The sequence below is a fragment of the Oreochromis aureus genome, linkage group 20, assembly GCF_013358895.1.
Source record: "Oreochromis aureus strain Israel breed Guangdong linkage group 20, ZZ_aureus, whole genome shotgun sequence".
Taxonomy (NCBI): Eukaryota; Metazoa; Chordata; class Actinopteri; order Cichliformes; family Cichlidae; genus Oreochromis; species Oreochromis aureus.
Window position 1 is genome coordinate 3,815,980 of NC_052961.1, and position 22,462 is coordinate 3,838,441.

General features: G+C 39.7%; 1 protein-coding gene and 1 long non-coding RNA gene across 2 annotated transcripts in view; one reads left to right on the plus strand and one right to left on the minus strand.

Moving 5' to 3' along the window:
• Nucleotides 1–2,913: 2,913 nt before the first annotated feature.
• The window catches only part of LOC116335451 (suppressor of tumorigenicity 14 protein-like), a 28,471-nt gene continuing 8,922 nt past the window's right edge, over nt 2,914–22,462 (minus strand). Inside the window, exons 7-22 of the mRNA XM_039604617.1 lie at nt 19,060–19,095; nt 18,628–18,856; nt 17,974–18,107; nt 17,115–17,212; nt 16,734–16,834; nt 14,988–15,121; nt 14,792–14,896; nt 14,502–14,609; nt 12,625–12,729; nt 10,852–10,956; nt 8,716–8,832; nt 8,447–8,630; nt 6,493–6,764; nt 6,114–6,250; nt 4,617–4,788; nt 2,914–3,715 (exon numbers count right to left, since the gene is read on the minus strand). Coding sequence (XP_039460551.1) covers nt 4,627–4,788; nt 6,114–6,250; nt 6,493–6,764; nt 8,447–8,630; nt 8,716–8,832; nt 10,852–10,956; nt 12,625–12,729; nt 14,502–14,609; nt 14,792–14,896; nt 14,988–15,121; nt 16,734–16,834; nt 17,115–17,212; nt 17,974–18,107; nt 18,628–18,856; nt 19,060–19,095 — 2,027 coding nt within the window. The 3' untranslated portion in view covers nt 2,914–3,715; nt 4,617–4,626. The remainder of the gene's footprint in view (nt 3,716–4,616; nt 4,789–6,113; nt 6,251–6,492; nt 6,765–8,446; nt 8,631–8,715; nt 8,833–10,851; nt 10,957–12,624; nt 12,730–14,501; nt 14,610–14,791; nt 14,897–14,987; nt 15,122–16,733; nt 16,835–17,114; nt 17,213–17,973; nt 18,108–18,627; nt 18,857–19,059; nt 19,096–22,462) is intronic.
• LOC120435301 lies at nt 9,676–10,168 on the plus strand. The gene is made up of 3 exons (XR_005609627.1): nt 9,676–9,718; nt 9,807–9,937; nt 10,061–10,168. It is a non-coding gene; the product is annotated as an uncharacterized LOC120435301 (long non-coding RNA).

Sequence of the window (22,462 nt, forward strand, 5' to 3'; positions counted from 1 at the left end):
TCACTGGCCATGTTTAGATGCTGATGACTTTTGACTAATTTAAGGTCATGGTCTGTTTAATTACTGAAAATGTCTGTAGTGCAGTGCAACCACGAGACAGGAAGCATGTACTGTACCGCTCTCTGTCACCAACTGTGTCCCACATACTGTGATGAAGACACTGACACCACTTACTAGTAGGTTAATCTCCAAAAGTTGATTCTGTTCATCTGGACGTAGCGTTTTGTGGGAGAAACGTTTCGTCACTCATCCAAGTGACTTCTTCAGTCTCAGCTGACTGCAGGTTTCCCCAATCTTATAAACAGTACATCAGTGGTTGTTGATCAATGGTCATGAGAATTTGCATAATTATGATTAAGGAACTGACCTCACAGCCCATTGTTCCTTCAGTGGGCTGGTTTCAGTCATTATGCAAATGTACTGTTTATAAGATTGGAAACCTGCAGTCAGCTGAGACTGAAGAAGTCACTTGGATGAGTGACGAAACGTTTCTCCCTCAAAACGCTACGTCCAGATGAACAGAATCAACTTTTGGAGATTTACTTTCCTGGATGATTGAGAATGCATCAAGAAGTAGGTTAAACTGTTTATGTGAATGTGAGGTTATTTTTATTATAACATTTCATTAGTAATATTATCATACTACACTTTATTTTAATATTACTATGGTTTATGAAACCACTTAAGCTATTCATGTGCTTGTCTTCCTCTTCAGCTGGCATCTTCTGCAGTGATGATGGTTACTGTTGTGAGTCCACTGTCTAACCACATGAAAGCAAAGAGGGAGAGTTAACTGAAAGCAAAACAAAGTAGTACTTTCTTACACTCATTTCAGCTGATTCCTCTGCTCCCACAGGAAGTATGCAGAGTGTCCTCATTCTGACAACCGCATACATTAAAATCACTGAAGACAATTTAAATGAATGACGAATTCATTTTATGCTATAATGTTTATAAATACAAATTGAAAAATTGAATTCAATTTTGAATTGATTTTCATCAAAATGAGACATTTTCATTTAAAAAAAAAATGAAATACTGAAACTGAACAATCACTTTTATGTATGAAAGGTAAAATTTTAGCTTTAATCTTAATCTTATTTTTAGTGAATACAAGGGGTGGGAATTTAATGCATTAATTGCGATTAATTATTTTAAAAAAATAATTTAATCACACTTTGCATTCCACGCAAAGGGAAACTTTTGTCAATGCAAGATTTCCTGGTATACTGATTACACTGATGCACACATCAGAGCTACAAAGAATCAGAAGAAAGCATGTTGCTTGGACTGATCTGAGGCAAATTTCATTTCAAAAGACTACCTGACGGAGGCCTTGATAAAAGTGTGGTTTTGTGCAAATTGTGTAAAACGGAGCTTGCACACCACCAAAGCACTTCAACCTTACAGTACCATCTAAATGAAAAACATGTTGCAGCATTCCACAATTTGGGACTGAAACAGAGATCTTCACTGGTAGGGGAGGCAAAACTATCCAACAAATATGCCCCCAAAGGCCGCTAAGGTGCTACCGGTAGAGGATGACAGCTATGTCAGTGTTTTCACACTAAAAGTTATGCTGGAACAGCAATGTGAGGATCTGACTCATCAACAGCAAGATAGCTTCAAGCTATTTGTCAAATTAAAATCATAGATAGAACTAACAAAAGGTTGGACAGCATTCTGAAGGCATGATGGTGCTGTTGATGAGCTGCAAACTGAAGAGAAGCATGTGAAAAGCAAACTGAACGAGTTTGAATCAGCGGTCAGCAGCATGCACGAGAAAAACAAAGAGTTAACAACCAAGATGGATTGTTTAGAAAATCAGTTGAGGAGGATGGATGGAGGACGTAGTGGAGGATTAATAGAAGAAAAAGCAGAAACCTGGGGAACATCGGAGAATAAAGTCCGACACATGCAGAAGAAGAAGCTGGGCCTGGCCAGTGACAGCGTTGAAATTGAACGCGCTCACAGAGTCGGTCCATACAAGTAGAATGGACGAGCTGGCAGATTGTGGACAGATGTAAAAAGAGACAATTAATCCTCTCATTTGAAAGAAAGCTTTACAGTCTTTACATCAATGAAGATGTTTCAGAGTCCATCAGGAAGAAGAGAAAATAACTGTTACCACAGCTGAGAGTGGCCAGAGACAGAGGTGATATTGCCGTCCTTAAATATGATAAATTAATTGTCAAACCAAGATTCCAGAACACTCGACTTAACACTTAGACGTCAGTAATTTTGTCATTTGTAGCTTTTATGATTGGTCTGTTTGTAAATGGCCGACTCTATACTTCTATATACTATACTATTCCCAGATTCTCCAGAACAGATTTTTCAGTAGCTAATGTTAATATTTCTGAGACACATTTAGACCCTGCCTTTGAGAATAATGAATCTGAAATGAATGGTAAGTTGTATAGGAAAGACAGGAACAGATTTGAAGGAGGTGTAGCCCTATATATGTATTAAAGTGTCTTGCAAGGGGAGAGCGAAAAGAGACTTATACCAGCCTTGAGGCCCTGCTGCAGGTACAATGTAAAGATGCCACCACAAAGGAGCCAGCAAAGACAAGGAGCCTCATCTTCTCTGATTCAGATGAGGAAGCCCTGTATAACTGGGCCCTGAGCTTGTGCAGAGCAGAATCCACCTTCAGCTAGATGACGGTCTGCTGCAGTGGGGGTCCAGGTGAGCAGGGACCCACCTACAGCTGTCTGTACTAGCCCGCGAGTATTTGATTAGTCCTGCCACTTCTGTCCCATGTGAGTGACTGTTCTCACTTGGAGGTAACATAGTAACAAAAAATGTACTTAAAGTACTTAAAATAACACTTTATTTTCTGCGCCCACTAAAACCTTTTTAAAGGAAAAAAAAACCCTTCTGACAGTTTCAGCTGAAAATAGTTTGACTGGATATTGCTAAAGATTTTTATTGAAACAGTATAAACACATTATGATTGATTAAGATTACATGTTTCAAAGACATTCACACTACATCATCTGGAAGTTTGTGGTTGGTTATTTAAGATATTCTATCAACCACTTGAACAATAATTAATCAATAACCAAAAAATGAAATCTTTAAATAGTCACAAGTAATTAAAATCATGATAAATGGCAAACCGACTAAACAGCATGATTCAAGTCTTAGTAACAAGAGTAAACATATATTAAACATATTTTAACTTCATTAAAAGGAACAATGATGGCATCAAACAACACTTTGACATTTTATCTCATGTAAAGAAACAAAAACTAAGTACAATACATTTTGTGAGCAAGCTATAACTATGTTGCTGTTGTTTCATATCATTTTAAAAAATATAATTCTGCTATAATTCTGGAAAACATTCAGACTTCTGAGATCCAGAATCTCAAAGGCCTAGCAGTACTTCTTGTGCCAGCTGCCTCAGGAGTTTTTATGCAGTAACCCGTCTGTTCTCTGCTCATCTATCACTGTATACTTTAGATCAGCCACCAAACAGGACAAAAAAGACTACAATGCACTGTGAGGTCTGCAGAAAAAATAATTTGTGCTGACTCGCTCTCGATTCAAGATTTTTACAAATCCAGTATCAGGAAGCAGGAAATATCACTGCAGAGCCATCACGCCCTCATCACAGCCTGATCCAGCTCCTCCCCTGCTACAGAGCAGTGTACACCAGGATGGCCAATCAGAGCAGCTGATAGGAGAGGAGGTGGCAGCAGGGACTGAGCTGACATGGTATAAAATAAAACAGAAAGTTCACAAGCAGCCATACATACACACCTTACACATACTGTACATGTATATATTAACTAGTTATGCATATTTTAGATTTGCATTTAAGCATATGTATTCGACAAATAATCGAGAATCTCTGCACCATAAATGTGCCATATGTGTTTTTATTGTCTGCGACATGTTGATGTCAGGTTGTCAGTATTGTTGTTGTCAACTGTGTTCTGTACACTGAGAGCAAGAAAATATCTGGAGCCCAATTCCTTGTGTGACACACACACACGCACACGCACGCGCACACACACACGCGCACACACACACACACACACACACACACACACACACACACACACACACACACACACACACACACACACACACACACACACACAGACAGAGGTATGATTGACCAGTGAAGAACACTTATTAATCTATAGTCTATCTAAGTCTATCTTGCTAATGTAAACCTGTGAACAGATTGAGGTTTCCTGCTAAAAGCAATTTAGTTTCATAGTATTTCAGGCAGTACATGGTGTATTATGATGATTTAGTTTCATATTGAATTACAAAAAGTTTACTGGATCTATTTATTAAATTCCTGGCTAAACTTGGATCAGGATTAGGTTAGGTTAAACTTCCAAACTTATGAAAATGCAGAATATTTACATAGTAAACTTTGAATTAAATGGCAGAATAAAACATTTCATCTTGGGGTTTTATAATAATGTGGTTTAGTTTTCAATAGATAATTGAAAGGCTGATTTTATTGAGCTCTCTTTTACATCTTTGTGATTGCTCCTTAGCACTTTTCATGCAAACAATAAACAAAGCTGTGGTTCAAAATGGTGTTGGTTCGATTTCCAACTGAAATATCCGTAATCCGGAGAACTGTTCACCTTTCTGCTGCTACACTCCACTTTTCTCTTTTATCCAGCTGCGGTATTTGGTAACTCGGGTGTAGACACCAGGTCTGTAACTTAGAGCACAGCCTTTGCCCCAGCTCGTCACGCCTGCCAGGAAAAACCGCCCATGGGAGTTGGCGACAGACAGGGGCCCGCCGGAGTCACCCTGAACGTTAGAAAGAAGAGTCACAGCAGAACTTGACATTCAGCTCACTTAATTTACTGGGAAGTATCTCCAACTGAATCCCAACAAGCATCACAATACAAACCATGTGATTTTCTGAAGGCCTTTACACACTAAAAACTGATGTTATTTTGCTGGAAGGATTTGTGGCATTTATTGTCTTGAAGCAGGCTCGATTTTCTGATCCGAATAATCATATCACTGAATTTGGAAATAAGATGAAGCTGCAAGCAAGAGCTCAAACTGCCTTGCAATATGTACGACAGCTTTACTGCCGTCTTTGAAGCCTTTGTGCAACTGCTGTGCACTGCCAAAAAGTGATTTCTGGTGTTTGCAGGAATTTAAGCTGTTATAAAATCTGTCAAAAATAGGTCAATCACATCTCTCATGAAGAATATCAAGTAGCCAGAAAGTGACTTTCACATACACTTTATTTATCCAGGTAAAATTAACATTAAAAATGTATTTTAAGCTTACTTAAAAGGATCAAAAAAGACCTGGATTGATGAGAATATGGGTACAAATACAAAGAGTCATGAAGATATTTCAAAAACAGACAATTACTTTGTTTTATATGTAACCCTGTCATAAATCCTTTTCACAACAGTCTTTTTACTGATATAAGTAAATATATCAGATGTAAAAAGAAAAACCCACAGAAAACCATCTGTTACGTTCCCCTAAAAGGGTCCAGGCGATAAGGGCAAGTAACGAAAAGTGTCCGGGACGGAAAAAGGAGACAAGGAAGCAAAAGGGTTAAATTAAAGAGTTTCATTAAAGTTTCTATCAAATACTAAACTAAAAGAGATGGACAAGCCGCTATTACCATTTAAAGAAACAAAACAAAACTCAAGCGTTGGTCAGTAAACTGAAAAGTCAAAAAGAGATTAGTGACCAAACACACTCCTCTCCACCGAGCAGGAGCAAGCAATCACAAAATACAGCTCACTAGCTGCAACCACATGGCACTCTGGCCCAGAGTGCACTTTCTCTGGGCTTAAATACCTTCAATTGCTGATGTGAGTCAGCTGTACAAAAGAAAAAGGTGGCACCTAAGGCAGGAGAGCTGGTAGGACACGCCCACACAGGCAACTTCAGGAGGAGGCCCTGCTAGGGCCGTAACACATTGGAAATTTCTTTTTGGCACATTACTGGCAACAAAGGAAATTTCTACAAATCAACTACAATAATTTCTACAATCAAATCAGTCGATCCGAGTTGAGTCAAGTCGCGGCCAGTCGATCAGAGTAGGCACTAATGAAAAGGTGCTAACAACCAGATTGCAAGCATGTGTGAATGATTTGTACCTGACAGGTATCCACGCCTCCTGAAAGGAATCCGGCACATAACATGTTATCTGTGACCCTGTAAAACAGGAGGAGATTACACAACCGACTGCTGAAGATCAGAATTTCCGCCATCTGGAGGACACTCGCCGCGACACCTGAGAGACGACAAGATCATATCATGTAGAGCTTGTGGATGGATAACAAAGAAAAATGATTCTGTTTGTAAAGGTTTATATTAAACCAAACTACCTCCACAGATCTGCTCACAGTAACTACTCATATTTTTGTCTTTCTTATTATTTTATTCAAACTCAAAAACACCCTCATCACTTCCAGTGTGGAAAGATATGAGCTTTGAGACGGGCAGTGTTTCAGTACTTCTTTATTATCATCTCACCATCTTCCATGGTAGTCCCCCAGCCGGTGATCCAAGCCTCTTGGTCTGAGTGGAAGTAGTAGGTGGAGGAAGGCAGGCAGATGGGTCTGATGTACTCGGTTAGGCTGACTCTGGTGTCCAGCTCCATCAGAGCGATGTCATTGTTTTGAGTGTAGCTGTTGTAGTACCTGTGAGCAATGATCTGCTTCACACCCCTCTTTACTGTCCACTCATTGGTCTGGTTCTGCACATGAAGGCCTAAAAAGGCCTCCCATTGGTCAGCGTGAGAGAGCCTACATCAATAAAACAGACAGCTGTAAACAACTTCTTTAACCTCAAATCTGGAATTGAATTTAAAATAAAATACTGAATTGGATCAATGATTATTAGCCATTCAGTGAAAGGACTAGCTGTCAGGGATTCTAACAGCTAGTCCTTTTACTGAATGGCTAATCATTTAAATTAATAAATGGATAATTTTAAATTTATTTCTACTTATTTTTAAAGGCATCTTTACTTTTGCATGGTTTTAAACAAAGCATTAAAAGGATTGAGGAAAGACTTGCCTAGCCTCTTGTTTTTCTTAGTATTTAATAATGGCACAATAAACTACCTTTTGCCTTTAATAAGTCACTTTTGTATAATTAGCTTAAATACTCTCCTAATTCTGTTGACACTGTAAAATTGTCAAAGTAAGCTAATGTTAAAACGATGTTTTGAACTGTTGCAAACTCAGAGTAAATTTGTCCCTACATTTTGTCTTTGTTTTTTGTTTTTTTTTAATGTCTTAAAAGTACAAAGTTTGTCTCCTAAATCCAAATTGGGAGTTGGTTCCCACATAAGAGGTGCCTAAAAGGCTCTGACTCCCATTCTACTTTTAAATATCCTGGGAACAAATGTAAGCCAGGAGTGCAAGACTTAGGTACCTGATTGTTCAAGACTTTAGGCAATTGTTTTTCTATTTCCCCGCTATATAAATAAAATGAAATTGAAATGAAAATTGAATTGAGCCTGTGTGTGATTAGAAGGATTTTAAATTTGATTTTGGATTTAACAGGGAGCCAATAAGGAGAAGCCAGTACAAGAAAGAGATGCTCTCTATAGTCCCTGTCAGTGCTCTTGCTGCAGCATTTATGATCAACTGAAGGCTTTACAGGAAGTTTTTAGTACCGCCAGATAATAATGACCTACAGTAGTCCAGCCTAGAATTAATAAATGCATAGACTAGTTTTTTAGCATCACTCTGAGACAGGATATTTTTAATTGTAGAGCTACTACTGCAAGAAAGCACTCCTACATTTTTGTTTAACATACACATTGAAGTACATATGGGGGTGAAAAATTCCAAGATTCCTCAAAGGAAGCCATTTAGAGAAAGTATACAATAATAACTAATAATTCAAAAACATAAGGGGGTTCTTAGGATAGAGTTACATAACCTCCACATATTATTTGATATAGTCTACTACTTATTGGCAATGAAAGCCCTTTTCAAGGCCATATTAACAGTGTCTCTCACAGTTTGGCACACATGAATTGTTATAAAAGGATCTGTGACTGGCCTCAGACTACAGACCGAAACCTTACCTGAAATAAATTAAGCTGATCTCTCATTCGAGGTCATCTTCTGAATCTCTTTCAGTGTGTCTAAATGTCAATCATTAAAAAACATTTTTGTTTTTGTGAAAAAAAGCATCCAAAGTGAGGCATATTGGATGCTCTGGGTTAAAATTTTGGGTCTGAGATGGAATTTCAGACAACACAACCAAAGAGTAAGAACTGGAATTCCAGATGTAAAACTAGCATTGCACTGGAAGCTGTCTAGAAATTCCAGAGTAGATGACTATGAACAAGAGATTCAGGCAAGGTTTTAAAATTTTAGATGTCTGATCATGGATCCAAGTACAATCAGTGATCAAACATCTGAACACTACTAAACACTCAGCCTTATTACTTCAGATGGAGGAGCTCCTACTTGTAAACTTTAGTGTCTTGGACGCAGTGGGCAGCAGTCAGCAGCCAGCGGTCACTCAGCACAGAGGCTCCACACATGTGTCCTAGCCCCTTGAAGTGGAGGCTCACTTGCCAGGGCCACTCACCCACACTAGCTGCCTGACCTCCCACGATACGAGTGCTACTGTACAGATTCGTCCCGCAATCTGAAAGCAAACACAGATCTTAACGCCCAAGTAACTAGAAAAGTCACACTGCAACCATCTGTGGGTGAGTGTGTGGTAAACATACCACAGTTAGCCTCGTCAGAGCCGTCCTCACAGTCCTGCACTCCATCACACTCTGGGTTCAGTTTACTGATGCAGAGTCCATTACTGCAGTGGAAGGTGAACGCTGAGCACACTGAAGCTAAATGAAAGGAGACACACATGATATCAGTCCCTAAGAAAACTCTAATCTAACATGTCTGTGAAGGTTCTCAGTCATCCAGGTCATCGTAGTCTAAGGAGCTTGGAAAGAAAAGTTGCTTCTCATCCGAGAAGCTTCTTCAGTTCTAAGGGTCAAATGGTGAAGAGTCCCAGATTTAAACCCAGTGGGAGTTTCCCGCAATGAGGGACAAAGGACCCCCTGATGATCCTTTAGCTAATCACATGAGCCAAGGTGTGAATACGGGTGTAGGTCACAATCAGCCAGGGTTTTGAGTGAGCTCATTGTGAAACCTGGCCCCACCCTATCATGTGATTTCCTGAGGTCAGATGGCCCAGGATGTGAATGGGCATTAAGGCGTCTGGGAAGGGATCTCAAAACTGGATTATAGATGGCAGACAGGAAATATACCAAGTGTCTGCCAGGGGGATCGAACCAGCAACCTTCCGGTTACAGATGAGCTTCCCAATCTCCTGAGCCACACTGACACAGACCTACACTTCCCGCCCTCCAAACGCCTTCGAAGCTTATGTCTTCTATATTGTGTGATGATTCATGTGCCGAGTTGATTTTTTTTTTTCTGTTCTCAAACTGATCTTCCTGTCGGAGCTCAGTCTGGGGGGAGTTCTTTTTTTTCTCCTCGTCTTTCTTCCTGTTGTGCATTTTCCATTGTTATAACTCTCTGACCTGTCTTCCCCATGTGATGTTTGTGTAATGTATGTATAGTCAGAAGGAATTCCTGCGCTGAAGACACCCACAACTGTCGTCTACAAACTTTGCCGGCTGCTGCTGATTACCCTCGTCAGTGGTCCACTACTTAACAGTGTGTGGCTGAGCTTCAATCGACACTGGATCTTTGAGTGACCTAGTCAGTACAGCCCTTCCTCTGATATGAACTGTCTTTTGCTCTTGCATGTGTGAACGCTAAATTGATCATCATATTCTGTTTTTTTAAGAACCTGGAAAGGAGTGTGTCGCAGGAGAAGAGCATTATTGTAAATATCGAATGTTGGGCTTTCATCTTTCACACCATGGACCACGAGCACTGTGCAGGAGTTGGGAGTACCATGAAGAAGTCACGTCTTTGGTAACTGTTACTGTGGCTGCAGGGGAGGAGTGGTGCAGTGAGCTCAACGGGGCGGTGCTGGAGAGGCAGGTGAGAACAGCTGATGGCGTTTGGGCTGATGACGGTTTTCTTCCCCTTTTTTAGTGAGACGGGAGAGGAGCGGAGGGGAAGCTGGGATCAGCTGAGACCGGAGCTGTCCAGACTACGGACTGTCACAACAAATGAAAACTAAAAATAAACGTGGCATCTGGCAATAAAGAACTGTGTGTGTGTGTGTGTGTGTGTGTGTGTGTGTGTAAGCAAGTAAGTAAGTAAACTTTATTTATTAAGCGCTTTTCACAGACAGACAGTCACAAAGCGCTGTACACAAATATTAAAACAGACAATAAAATCAATAGACATTATACACAATGTAAAAGATCAAATGTAAAAGTGTAAAAAATTATAAAATATGTAGATCAACAAAAGGCTTGTTTGAACAGAAAAGTTTTTAACTGTTTCTGTGTGAAGTGCATCTCACAGTTACATTATTTATAATGAATAGTGAGTAAACAAACTAACTGTCACTAACCAGAAAGTCCTGCATTTGGGTCCTGTTCATGCACTGAACCTGACATGGGGAGGTAGGTAGGTAATTGGCGGGGTAGGGAGGTGGGCGGGGTGTTGACATGCAGTTGTTGCTTGTGAAGAGAACTATCAGTTGGTGTTTTGTACTGTATGTCTGGGACTTTTGTATAAAGAAAAGAAAAACTGTTCTATAGATAAAGTTGGGGGGGAAAGGATTCTATCAGAATATTTACTTCATCTTCTTTTAAACAGGCTTTATGGAGCTTTTAGCTCTTCTGAGACCAACTCAAGTTGAGATTTAATCCACATTTTTTTTCTAAACCTTTAACTCTTTTTACACAAAGAGATATTTGATGGTTTGGACTCACTGCAGTTGAGCTCATCACTGTTGTCTCCACAGTCATCCCTGCCGTTACACTGCAGAGTCTTCTTGATGCACCGGTTGTTGCTGCACTTGAACTTTCCCGGACAAGCTGACAAGACAGAAAAAAAACCCTTCATCTATTTACCTAGTTCAGAGAATGCTGCAATCCTGTAATTAAACATTTATAAAATAAATAAATTCTCTTTAAAATGATTTGGGTTCAGGCCTCCTCCTGGCATCTCCACCTCTCTGCTCATTACTCACCTGTCACAAGATCTGCTGATTAACCTACCAGTTCCTAATCGGGTCATTATGCTGGTTTCTTAATGAGGAAGAAGACTCTCGGTCCTCGTCAGATTATTGCATCAGCCAGGAAACGTGTCTGACATCTATCCCTTCTCATCACCGTCAGGCTCTGTTTTGATTTTAACCTGTGTTTCTGTGCAGACTTCTCAGCATTTAGATTCCTGTGATCTTAAAGCAACTGTTGATGTGATTTGGAGCTATCCAAAGCCTACTTCAGTATATGAGAAAGAAATATATAAATGAAGCAATGCCCACTCGGACGTTGCCTATATTAACAAGATCCACATCAGGTGTTGAGGGGCCACGGCATATTGATGAGTGAGCTACTGAAACCAGGTTATGGCATAAGTGGACAAGCTATGAGAAAAGGGTATTATCGGAATGCTAATACACCAGTTATCCCCATGAAAGAGATTACATGAGGATTTGGACCTATGAATTATTTAACGCCACAATTTACACTTACATTCAAACAACTAGTTGCTCAGTGTTCCAACATCTGTAAGAGTCCGTAAGAAGCAACTGCTATTACTTTCTATGAGGTCTTCTACTAGAATATCTGAATACTGCATTACAGACAATCCCCCTCTGGTAGCACCATGTGGAAGGTCCTGTCCATTTGGCTAGGATAAACAAGCACATGGCTCAAAAATGAGCAGGGCCCAGAAAGGAATTGGCTGAAACACCAGAGGGGCAAAACACCATCTGCAGATAGCACATTCACTTCCTTTCAACCTGTGCACTGCTTGGATTGACGAAGAAAGCCTATGACTTAATGTGTCACACATTGGTGGCCACAACTGCCCGTGTACTTAATGAATAATTCAGGCAGCAGAAACCCAAGAAAGAAGAGGAGCAAGAAAGTGAACCATCGTAAAAGGACGGGCCCCTGCATGGCATGTAGCAACAGCAGAAGAAGTGGCTGAGAAATCTTACCAATAGCTGGACCTAACGACAGCACAGAGACACTGATTACAGCACAAGAACAAGCTTTAAGCACAAGATCGATAGAGACTGGGGTCTACCACAACAGGGAAGACCCTAAGTGTAGGCTGTGCAAAGATGCCCCTGAGACAATCCAGCACATATTAGCAGGGTGCAAGATGCTAGCAGGCAGGCCATACATGAAATGCCACAACCTAGTGGCTGGCACAGTCATATTTGTGGCACAAAACCAACCAATCACAGACTTGGATGCAAAAAATTCTGATTGGCTGTTTTGGTGTCCAGTGAGCTCACTAGCCACTGTAGCTAAACCCAGGCAAATATCCCAGAATGCCTTTTGTCCAAAGCTCAAACGAGGCAGTTGCGGAGGAACGCAAAGTGGCGGAGTTTGAAATATTACTCTTTCTGGGTCACAAAATAAACTGTGTTCTTTTCTTCACTCAAAATAAATGTCTGCTCAGTATCCAAGACATGTCACACCCAAAGCAGAGTCACAAAGAAAACCCGTGTTTGTGTCTGGACTCACTGCAGTTGATCTCATCGCTGTTATCTCCACAGTCGTTCCAGCCATCACATTGAGAAATCTTGCTGATGCACAGGGTGTTGTTGCACTGGAACCTTCCTGGACAAGCTGATAAGACAAAAACAAAAATCATGTCATCTATTTATGTCATGGTACCAGAATTTTAGACTTCTGCATTCTATCTTTAGTTTTCTTCTTAGTCGTTATCAAGGTTCCTGCTTTGGCTCCAGTTGTGTTTATGATATTCTGTCTTTCAGTAACACTGCTTCTCCAGTAAGAACCATGTATTATAGAGTCTTCTTTCTGTGATTTTTCCTTGTTTAATCGCTTCCTTCTTTATTTTGCCAACCCTAGTCATATGTGTTTAGTGTTCTGTTTTATTTTGTCTTGTTTCCCTGATTAGTTTCAGCTGGGTTCCCTCGTGTTTCCTGGTTTTTCAATGTTTTCAATATTTTCCTTTGTTACCTTTTGGGTTTGGATTGCCTTCAATAAAGAGTTGATTTAATTTAATCCCTGCCTGAGAGTCTGCATTTGGGGTCCTCATTCACTATCCAACCTGACAGTTTACCAGTTCAGAAAATGCTACAATCTTTAAATAAACACACACACACACGCACACAAGCCAGATTACGAGATTAAGTTAGATAATCTGTTGTGGCAATACCTAAAGTTAAGGGAGCAGCCAAAAAACAAACAAAAAAAAAGAATAAATGATCGGTTGATGAGCTTACCAACCTTTTTAATTCCACATGCTCCTCTATTCTGGACAGTCTGGCTCCTCCAAAGACTAAGTGTACTAAGTCTTTACATCAACTCTGGCTGAATGAAAATACCTGTGCTCTGAAGCTTCAAGTGTCACTGAAAATCCTTCAAAACTGTTTATCAAAATATCAGAAGTCTATGAAAGCTGCTAAATCTGCCTTCTTGTCAGGTCTTATTTTGGCCAATTGCCACAAGCCTCGCACCCTTTGGCCCTTTGTGAAATTTTTTTAAGGTATTTTATTGATAAAATTACAACTTCAAGGGCCCAGCTTTTATCAGTAGTCTCACATCAAGTTGCAGTCCTACATGCTTTGCTGTCTTTCAGCAGTTTGAGCCTGTATCTCTTTCAGATGTAAAATGGTAATGGTAAATGGCCTGTATTTATATAGCGCCTTACTGGTCCCTAAGGACCCCAAAGCGCTTTACATATCCAGTCATTCACCCATTCACGCACACATTCACACACTGGTGTAAAGGAAATAATTGATCACTTAACAATCTCCATTCCCCATATGATATTCTTCCTGCCTGTAATTTCAAGGAAGCGCTGAACACTATTGGACCCTGTATTTTATGTATATTGAATGCTTCACTGACTTCAGGTTGTGTACTGTCTGCTTGAGCATGCTGTTGTACAACCTGTTATTAAGAAGACCAATCTTGATTCTAGTGTTCTTTCAAATTACAGGCCAATTTCTAAACTTCCCTCTTTGTCAAAAATCGTGGAAAAAGTAGTATGTAAACAACTTCAGACCTTCTTAGATACCAGTGGTATTAGTGAAAAGTTCCAGTCTGGCTTTAAGACCAACTACTTGATCTAACCTTGATCAAAGAATGTTATTGCACTGCTGAGTCTATTCAGTCTTTTAAATCTCACTTAAAGACTCATCTTTTTACTTTGGCTCTGACTTAGGTTAGTTTGACTATCATTTGGCTGATTTCTATGTTTGTCTTGTGTTGCTGTTGTTTTGCTGTTGGTAAATGTGTCTATTTTTATTGGCTCCTAACTTGTGAAGCACTTTGATTGCCATTGTTGTTTTTAATTGTGCTATATAAAAATGTTTTGATTTGATTTGATGAAATGAAATAGGTAGAAATTAAATTTCTGCTTTACTCACTGCAGTTTTGTTCATCTGTGTTGTCTCCACAGTCATCAATCCCATCACACAGCCAAGATTTGGGTTTACAGTGACCATTTTTGCATTGTATCTGAGATGCATCACAAGCTAAGCAGAGAAACAAATTGAACACAATAGGTGGGTTAGAAAACAAAATGCTACAGACTAAGTGTGATTTACAGTTTTTTTGAGGTCAATTCCAGTTGATATTTAACCTGGATTTTTTTGCTAAACCTTCTTTAATTCTTTTTAGACTTCATACAAAGAGATGTTTGATGGTTTGGACTCACTGCAGTTGATCTCATCGCTGTTATCTCCACAGTCATTCCAGCCATCACATTGAGAAATCTTGCTGATGCACAGGGAGTTGTTGCACTGGAACCTTCCCGGACAAGCTGATAAAACAAAAAGTCCCTTCATCTATTTGCCTGCTTTGGAAAATGCTGAAATCCTTTTATTAAAATGTTTTTTAAAAGTCCTCTTTACAGTCAGTTGGGATGAAGGCCTCATACTCAGCAGTGAAACCCTGGTCAACATAGGAGGAGTCCGAGTTAAACGTAATGGTCACCTTGTTGCTTTTGATGGTGATCAGTCTGGTGTTTAAGCCATTGCCACACAGCCTACAACAAAAAAAGAGATAGACAGACACACACTGAGCTGTCTGTCTGTCCATCTAAACAGACATACATACACACACAAGTCCTAAAATAGTGTTTGCAACACAGTCTAGTGACAGTGGATGAATAACTAATACTTTCAGGTAGAGCACATACAGTGTGATTTTGTTGAATAACACAGAACAATACTCGTCCAGCTACAGAGAAGCTTCATGACCAAATAGCCAAATGTTAAAACTCAAGTTTTTTCCTGAAATGTAAATTTGAGCCGGAAATCTGAGCTACAGACCCCTCAAAAAGATTCAATCAGTAATAAGCTCCCCCCACCCCACCCACTCAGTGTGCAATATCACTGATCACACTGCACCTCACAATGCACCTGCTCCTCAGAGGGCATGTATGTGTATGTATATATATGTAAGCGTGTATGTGGAAATATGTGTGTGTACATATGTACGCATGCATGTATGTATGTGTGTGTATGTATGTATTTATGGGTGTATCCATATGTATGCAGGTGTATGTATAACTTGTACATTTCTTTCTTGTGTAAATTTGTCTGTGTTATTGTGTAAATACATATGCTTTTGTGTACTTCACACACATGGAGAGATGCCAAACTGCCTTTCATTGTTTTTGTAACAATGACAATAAAGAGCTATTCTATTCTACATGTTGAACTAGTTGGATGCGAGAGAGTAACTTCTTATTTGTACCAGAAAGAACACAGCTCCAGTAATGTAGCCAAGAAAAAACAAAAGAATATGTGACATAACTTAGCTGATGTGTGGCTCAAAGGTTAGAACTGAGTCTAATTTTACCCCCTTTAGATTGTAGCAGTTGGGTTCACATTAGCATATATGGGGATGAATTTCAAAATTATTCATGTAACTTTCAAGTCATTTTTCAAGTGGCCTTGAGCAATAGCTTTCCAGGCATAAAGAACAATGACCCATGACCCCAAGTATAAAAAAGGGATGGGACAATGTTGTGCCAACACATAACCAACTACAATAATTCTACATTAATTCTAATTCTGTGGTCATCACCCAGTGTGTCAATGGTCAGCACAAATGCAGTAAGCCAAAATTTTTGTTTTAAGCATGCTCTAAATTTTTCTACACCTGGGTCTGTATGATGTCAAATATTAGGAAAATCCTTTATATGGCCACCGTGCTCACACAGCTGTGCCTGTGGGCACACAACCTCCATCCACCTGCTGTTCCAACATTCTGTTTGTGAGGATCAGTTCATTAGTAAAAAGTTGGCTTAAAGAGAGAAGAGCTTATTTCAGGCTGAGCTTAGAGGCTACATCAAAAGCCCATTATAAGATAAATAATTATTATTTGAACAGTGAATCGTGCAAAGCTACTCTAGTCCAGTCCAATAATAAAAAATTGAGATGAAAATTAGCAGAATAAATCAAATTTAAGGCAATGTTCACAATTTGAGTGATCAAGTCATAAAACTCTTCTGACACATTGACTTGTGGTCTTTATTTGGGACTTGCTGACTCAGAACTCTGCAGTCTTAATTTTGGACTCCTGCAATCCTACCACTGGCACGGATGATGTACAAAGTCAGTAAAAGGAGGCATAAACTGATGCTTACTTACCTTTCACCGTTGATGTCAACATAATCGTGGGGGCAATGCTCACTTTGATTTCCCACAAAGAACTTTTTGAAGTCAACCTTCACAAATTTTTCCTTTGCAACCTGAAAGACAAATGCAACTTAAATGTAATTATTAACTGAGAAAATGTTGTGAAAATGGATGTCAGTGGATGATCAGTGGATTCTTTGGGGTTTTAGATGGGATCTGCATCTATGTGTATTGTTTTCCATCCATTTTTACCACTCAGCTGTAAAAGGCTGATGGGGGAGAGTTGTCATCACAAATCTGATGTAGATGATAGCAACCCCTTATTTGTTTTTTTATTCTTTATTTTTTAATTTTTAATTTAAATGAAATTAAAATAGAATCTTGAGAACTTACCTCGATGTTCCAGACACATGATGTGCTTGGAGGGTAATTGGAGGGGAAAAATGGTGAAGAGAACGAGCCTTTGTCTTCAATCATTGTGCCACCACAATCTGAACAACAGATAGTTCATCACTATAGTCAGCTTCCATTTATTAAGTTTCTAATATCACAAGAATCAGCAGAAATGTCAGGAGATGGAGTTTACACTGACACAGCATAATCCTGCAGGTCAGCTGAATTCTGTTTTCGTACACATTCAAGTGCATAATCCTAGTTACAGTGACATGTTTTTATCAGTGTGCTCTAGCTTATGGATTTTTTTATTGAATAATTATAAATTTATGAGAATGCATCAGTTTCTTTCCCCTCGCCATCTCCCTTCTAAACAGTTGAACTGTCACACTGCTCCCACTGCCAGACTGCAACTGCACCTTATGTACATTCTGTAGTATTCATTCCACCTCATTTCATTTCTGTATTTTATGTATATACGTTTAGATTAGTTATTTATAGTTGGTTTACACAGCTTTGTGTATGTATGTGTATGCATGTGTAATGTATATATAGATACGTGTGTGTGTGTGTGTGTGTGTGTGTGTGTCTGTGTGTGATTTACATTGCTGTGCTCGAGAGCCACCATCTACCAGAACCAAATTCCTTGTATTTGTCTGCACATATACTTGGCCAATAAACACGATTCTGATTCTGATTCTGATTCTTGGAAGACAAAATTACACATTGATCTCTGATGTATATAAGTGCAATATTATTTTCATGAATACCTTTGAGACCCAGTGAAAATAATTGTTTCTTTTTTTCCCTTAAAAAAACATGAAGAAGTGATAACTGTTCAAAATGTGTCTTCATTTACTTAGTTTAGTCACAGGAATCTGGTAGTAGCTGGCTTTGAAGCCAGGGAAGTTTTTCTCCTCATTTGTGACCAGGGTCAGTAACATGACGTTTCCAGAGATGAAGGATAATGATTTTTGGGGATGTCCACACTGTCTGAGAAAAGAACGGATAGATTAACTTTTAAAGAGGAACTTTAAAGAAGCCTGAAAGGCCTGTTTTATTTCTGATAACACAGAGCAGTGATACCACAGTCCTGGGGATGGATGCATGTAAAGATGTGAAAAAGAAAAAAATATAAATAAAAAACACCCCAAGCATTTATAAAGGAAGAGTGTGTCATAAAAATACACAGCTCTCCCATATAGCTCAGACCAGATCTACACAGTTTGGTTTTTAAGTTAGGCAGGAATTAAGGTAGCTTACCAAACTAAAACATCTGTCTACATTATTACATACTTAGCATTCAAAAACTTCTTTGCAAACAAATCCAACAATAAAAAGAATGAGCGTACTTTTCTGCCTGTTCTCATACACATAGCTTTAGTTGTGAATTTGCAAAGATTCATGCATCCGCCCCTGAAGTATATCTGCCCATCACTGTAATAAGCTAAAATCTCAAACACACAGAGGTAGATGACAGTTTAAATTCTGGGAGAAGGATTATTTGTCTCACTCTGTCAGAGCACGTTTCTCTATGGGGGCCAGCGAATCATAGACTTTGATGAAGTCATGCTGACAGTCATCCTCCAAGATCAGACTGTAGAAGTTGAGCCAGACTCTGTGGCCCGGGTCCGCACGAAGCCTCCACTGCAAGTTGAGATTTGGAGGATAAGCATAGTCTGGAAACCCTGGAGAATGAACAAATCCAGGGTCTCTGACGTGGATGTCGAAGAACTTCCTCTCTGAAAATACATTGAAAAAAGTTCTTGTTTGACCCACACCAGTGCTACCATGAATGCATCACTTTTTTTTCAACAGGATATGAAGGTACAAGCTTTTATATTTTCCAACCTATTTACCTCCATAAACAGACAACTTTACATTTTAATTTTAATAAAGTTGTATAATTTACTACACAAATGTCTGCAGGTAAACCAGTTCTCACCAGTTAATGGGGTCCTGGCCAAGCGTTGATCTATGGCTGTAAACACAAAAATACATTTATTAGGACACCACATATATGTTCTTCACTACTAACTCAAATTTCATGATGCTGAAAATGTTCAGATAAATATTGGTGGAATTTTTTTTTTAATCATGTATGATTTTATTTTGCTTTAATGTAATTATTTATTATTCAAGGTCACTCTGGTTAGCATTTGTTCAGTTAAACACATCAAAACTCACATAACTATGACAATAATGATATCTTGTTGTATCACACACTTCTTTAACAGTCTCATACAGCTGTGGTCCCAAATAGTGTACTTTTTGAATTTTCAGATAAAAGCACTTTTGTGAGCTTTTTTTGCCACATCAGCTGTCGAGCATGACACCTGAAACTTTTTTGCAATAGTAGCAGCATATATTTAGTTCAGTTCAATTCAGTTTTATTTATATAGCGCCAAATCACAACAAAAGCCGCCTCAAGGCGCTTCATAGGTACAGAGAAAAACCCAACAATCGTATGACCCCCTATGAGCAAGCACTTTGGCGACAGTGGGAAGGAAAAACTCCCTTTTAACAGGAAGAAACCTCCAGCAGAACCAGGCTCAGGGAGGGGAGGGGCCATGTCGCAGCAGATGTACTGACGTACGTACTGAGGCTACGTCCACACTAATTGTTTTCTCTCTGTTTTGGCCTCCCGTCCACACTGAGATGGTGTTTTCACTGATGGAAAACGCTCTCAAAAACACATACATTTCAAAACGGTGCTTTCGCGTCACAGTGTGGGCAGCGAAAACGGAGACTTGCTAAAACAATGACGCATGCTAGTCATATGATGCAGTCATCTGACCAATTAAACTAAGACAGGGCATTATACAGCAGTTGTTTTGTTTTCTCTCAATTTTGACAGCCCTATTAAAGATTAATATCAGTCTGTACATGCTCCAGATAGCTTTTCTTCAAATTCTCTAACTCTCACTCGCTTTTGCAACTTTGTACATTTGTGATACTCGCAGCAACAACTCCACCTCATTGTTAGTCCATTTAAAAAACTCTGTGCTTTTTCCTCAACATTTTGCTGCAACATTTCAAAGAGCTGGAAAGTAATAACCGGCTGACAGAAATAAGGCAGGCTGAATCTTCTTGCGTTTCATGCATGTGCAGTACTGGAACGTAAGCGTTTTCGGCCATTTTAATGTGGAAGCACAACTCTGTGAAAACGACTGAAAACGATAATGTGACGCAGAGCGTTTTCAGGCAAAAACGCTGTTTTCAAATCTATCCGGGCTAGTGTGGATGTAGTCCACACTAGCCTGAGTCCCTATCAGTGTTGGGACTAACGCGTTATTAAGTAACGCGTTACAGTAACTACGTTATTATTGTGGTAACGAGCACGGTAACTAGTTATTATGCCAAAACCAGGAACGCGTTACTCGTTACTGGGATTTAGATAGGCTCGATTACTCGTTACTGTGTGTGGTGGATATCGCGGAGCTTCCACAGATTCAGTAACATTAGCAAGTGGTGGAGGCCAGCAGGTGGATGAAGGAAAAGGGAGGCAAGAGGAGAGACCCGAAGCGGCCGCCGGTCCGCGTGTCAGGTGAACTGAACTTCAGGTAAGAAGTTATGACCTGCAGTCTATCGGAGTCAGATATAAACCAAGTTTAGGTGGAGTTTATTTTCGTTATGCTGACATTTTCGTACTGCGTGCTAGCTAGCATGACAGAGTTTCTATACAGCTGGGTGGGTGCTATGTTACTGATGTTGAACTTTATTTTGTTCTTACGGTTCATTATTAGAGTTGCCAACCGTCCCGTAAAAAACAGAATCGTCTGGTATTCAGAGAAAATATTACGCGTTTCGTACTGAGGTGAAAAGGAACACAGTTTGTCCCGGACTTCAGCTACAATGAAAAAAACACAAAGCTGGAGTAATTCTGTGTTTACGCTGCCTCTTCTTCTCTCATTCTCTCCTGTTTCTACTTCAATCATGAAACTGATCAATGATCAGCTGATCGGCTTTTCTCTCGTTTGTTTATCGCCCACTTTGCGCCAGAAAGAGGAAACCAGCGGATGTCGCGCTAAACAACAGCAGCACGTTTAAGCTTGATCAGCTGTTGTTAGAATTTATTTAATATTAATTTCTAGTATCAGCTGATGTTTGCTGGAGCCACAGCTGTAAAGCTGCTGGTCATGATATCGGTTTGGATATGTGGTGAGTGGGAAACATGCAGATGAAACCAGGAGATGTCCTTACTGAATCATCAGAGCTGAACAGGTGATGGAGAAACAGGTTTACCTTTTAGGTGACATGAATGAGTTGAAGGGAAGTTATGAACTGTTTCTGAGAGACAAATAACACCAGGATCCTTTTCTACGTAGCTGACAGCTGGTAACTGTGCAGGGGCGGGTCTAGCAAAGTGTTGCCAGGGGTTCATGTAGGGCAGGGGTGGGCAATTCCAGGCCCCGAGGGCGGTGTCCCTGCAGGTGTCCCTCGGGGCCTGGAATTGCCCACCCCTGATGTAGGGCATTAACAGGGAAAGGGGGGCACAAGGAAATACCTTTCTTTCTTATTCTCATTTAAAATGTCTCGCTTTTAAAAAAATAATCATCTGAGTCTTACAACAAACAATTGATAGATTCACTGTGACATCACTGTCACAACAGTGTTTATTTTCATTCAAAGGCTTTATGATTCTTCCTATAATGGTGGGCCGGTCTCTAGTCAAAATCCCAGTCCAGCCCTGGATGCAGCTCATCTGCAGTCTGGTGTTACCTACATCTTCCTATTCAGAAGGCAGAATTTCCGAGTTCTGAGTACAATCAAAAGCACCACGACTGCAGTTTTTGTGTTGGATGTAAAAAGCAGACTAGAATCATGGCGGCGGTCAACGACGGTCCAGGCGTGGGATTTCTCTCGTGGAAATGTGCACATTATTTTTTCCTTTCTATTGGTAGGTGGCACAGTGCACTTGTGGCAAGTAAGCAAGCTAGAAGACTGACAGTCTTGCTGGGTATCCAGTTACGGAAGCAACACATTAACAAGAGAATTCTGAATAAAACCAAAGTTACTTTCCCTAGTAACTAGTTACTTTGAAAGTAACGAGTAACTTGAAGTAACTGAGTTACTTTTGATAGAACTAGTAATGTAACTAAGTTACTAATTTAAAGTAACTTACCCAACACTGGTCCCTATTGCCTTATCAGATACAGTGCAGCAGTCTAGCAGCCACTAGAGCAAATCCAGTGTTTCAAAGACTTCAAAGTTTCTCACCACTGGGAGACAACAGTGATTTACACTTTGTTGTACTCGTGACTTTTAAATGTGCTATAGAAATAAAATTGAAATTGAAATTGAAATTGAATTTAGAAATAGATATGTTATTCTAAGTGGTCTCCAGC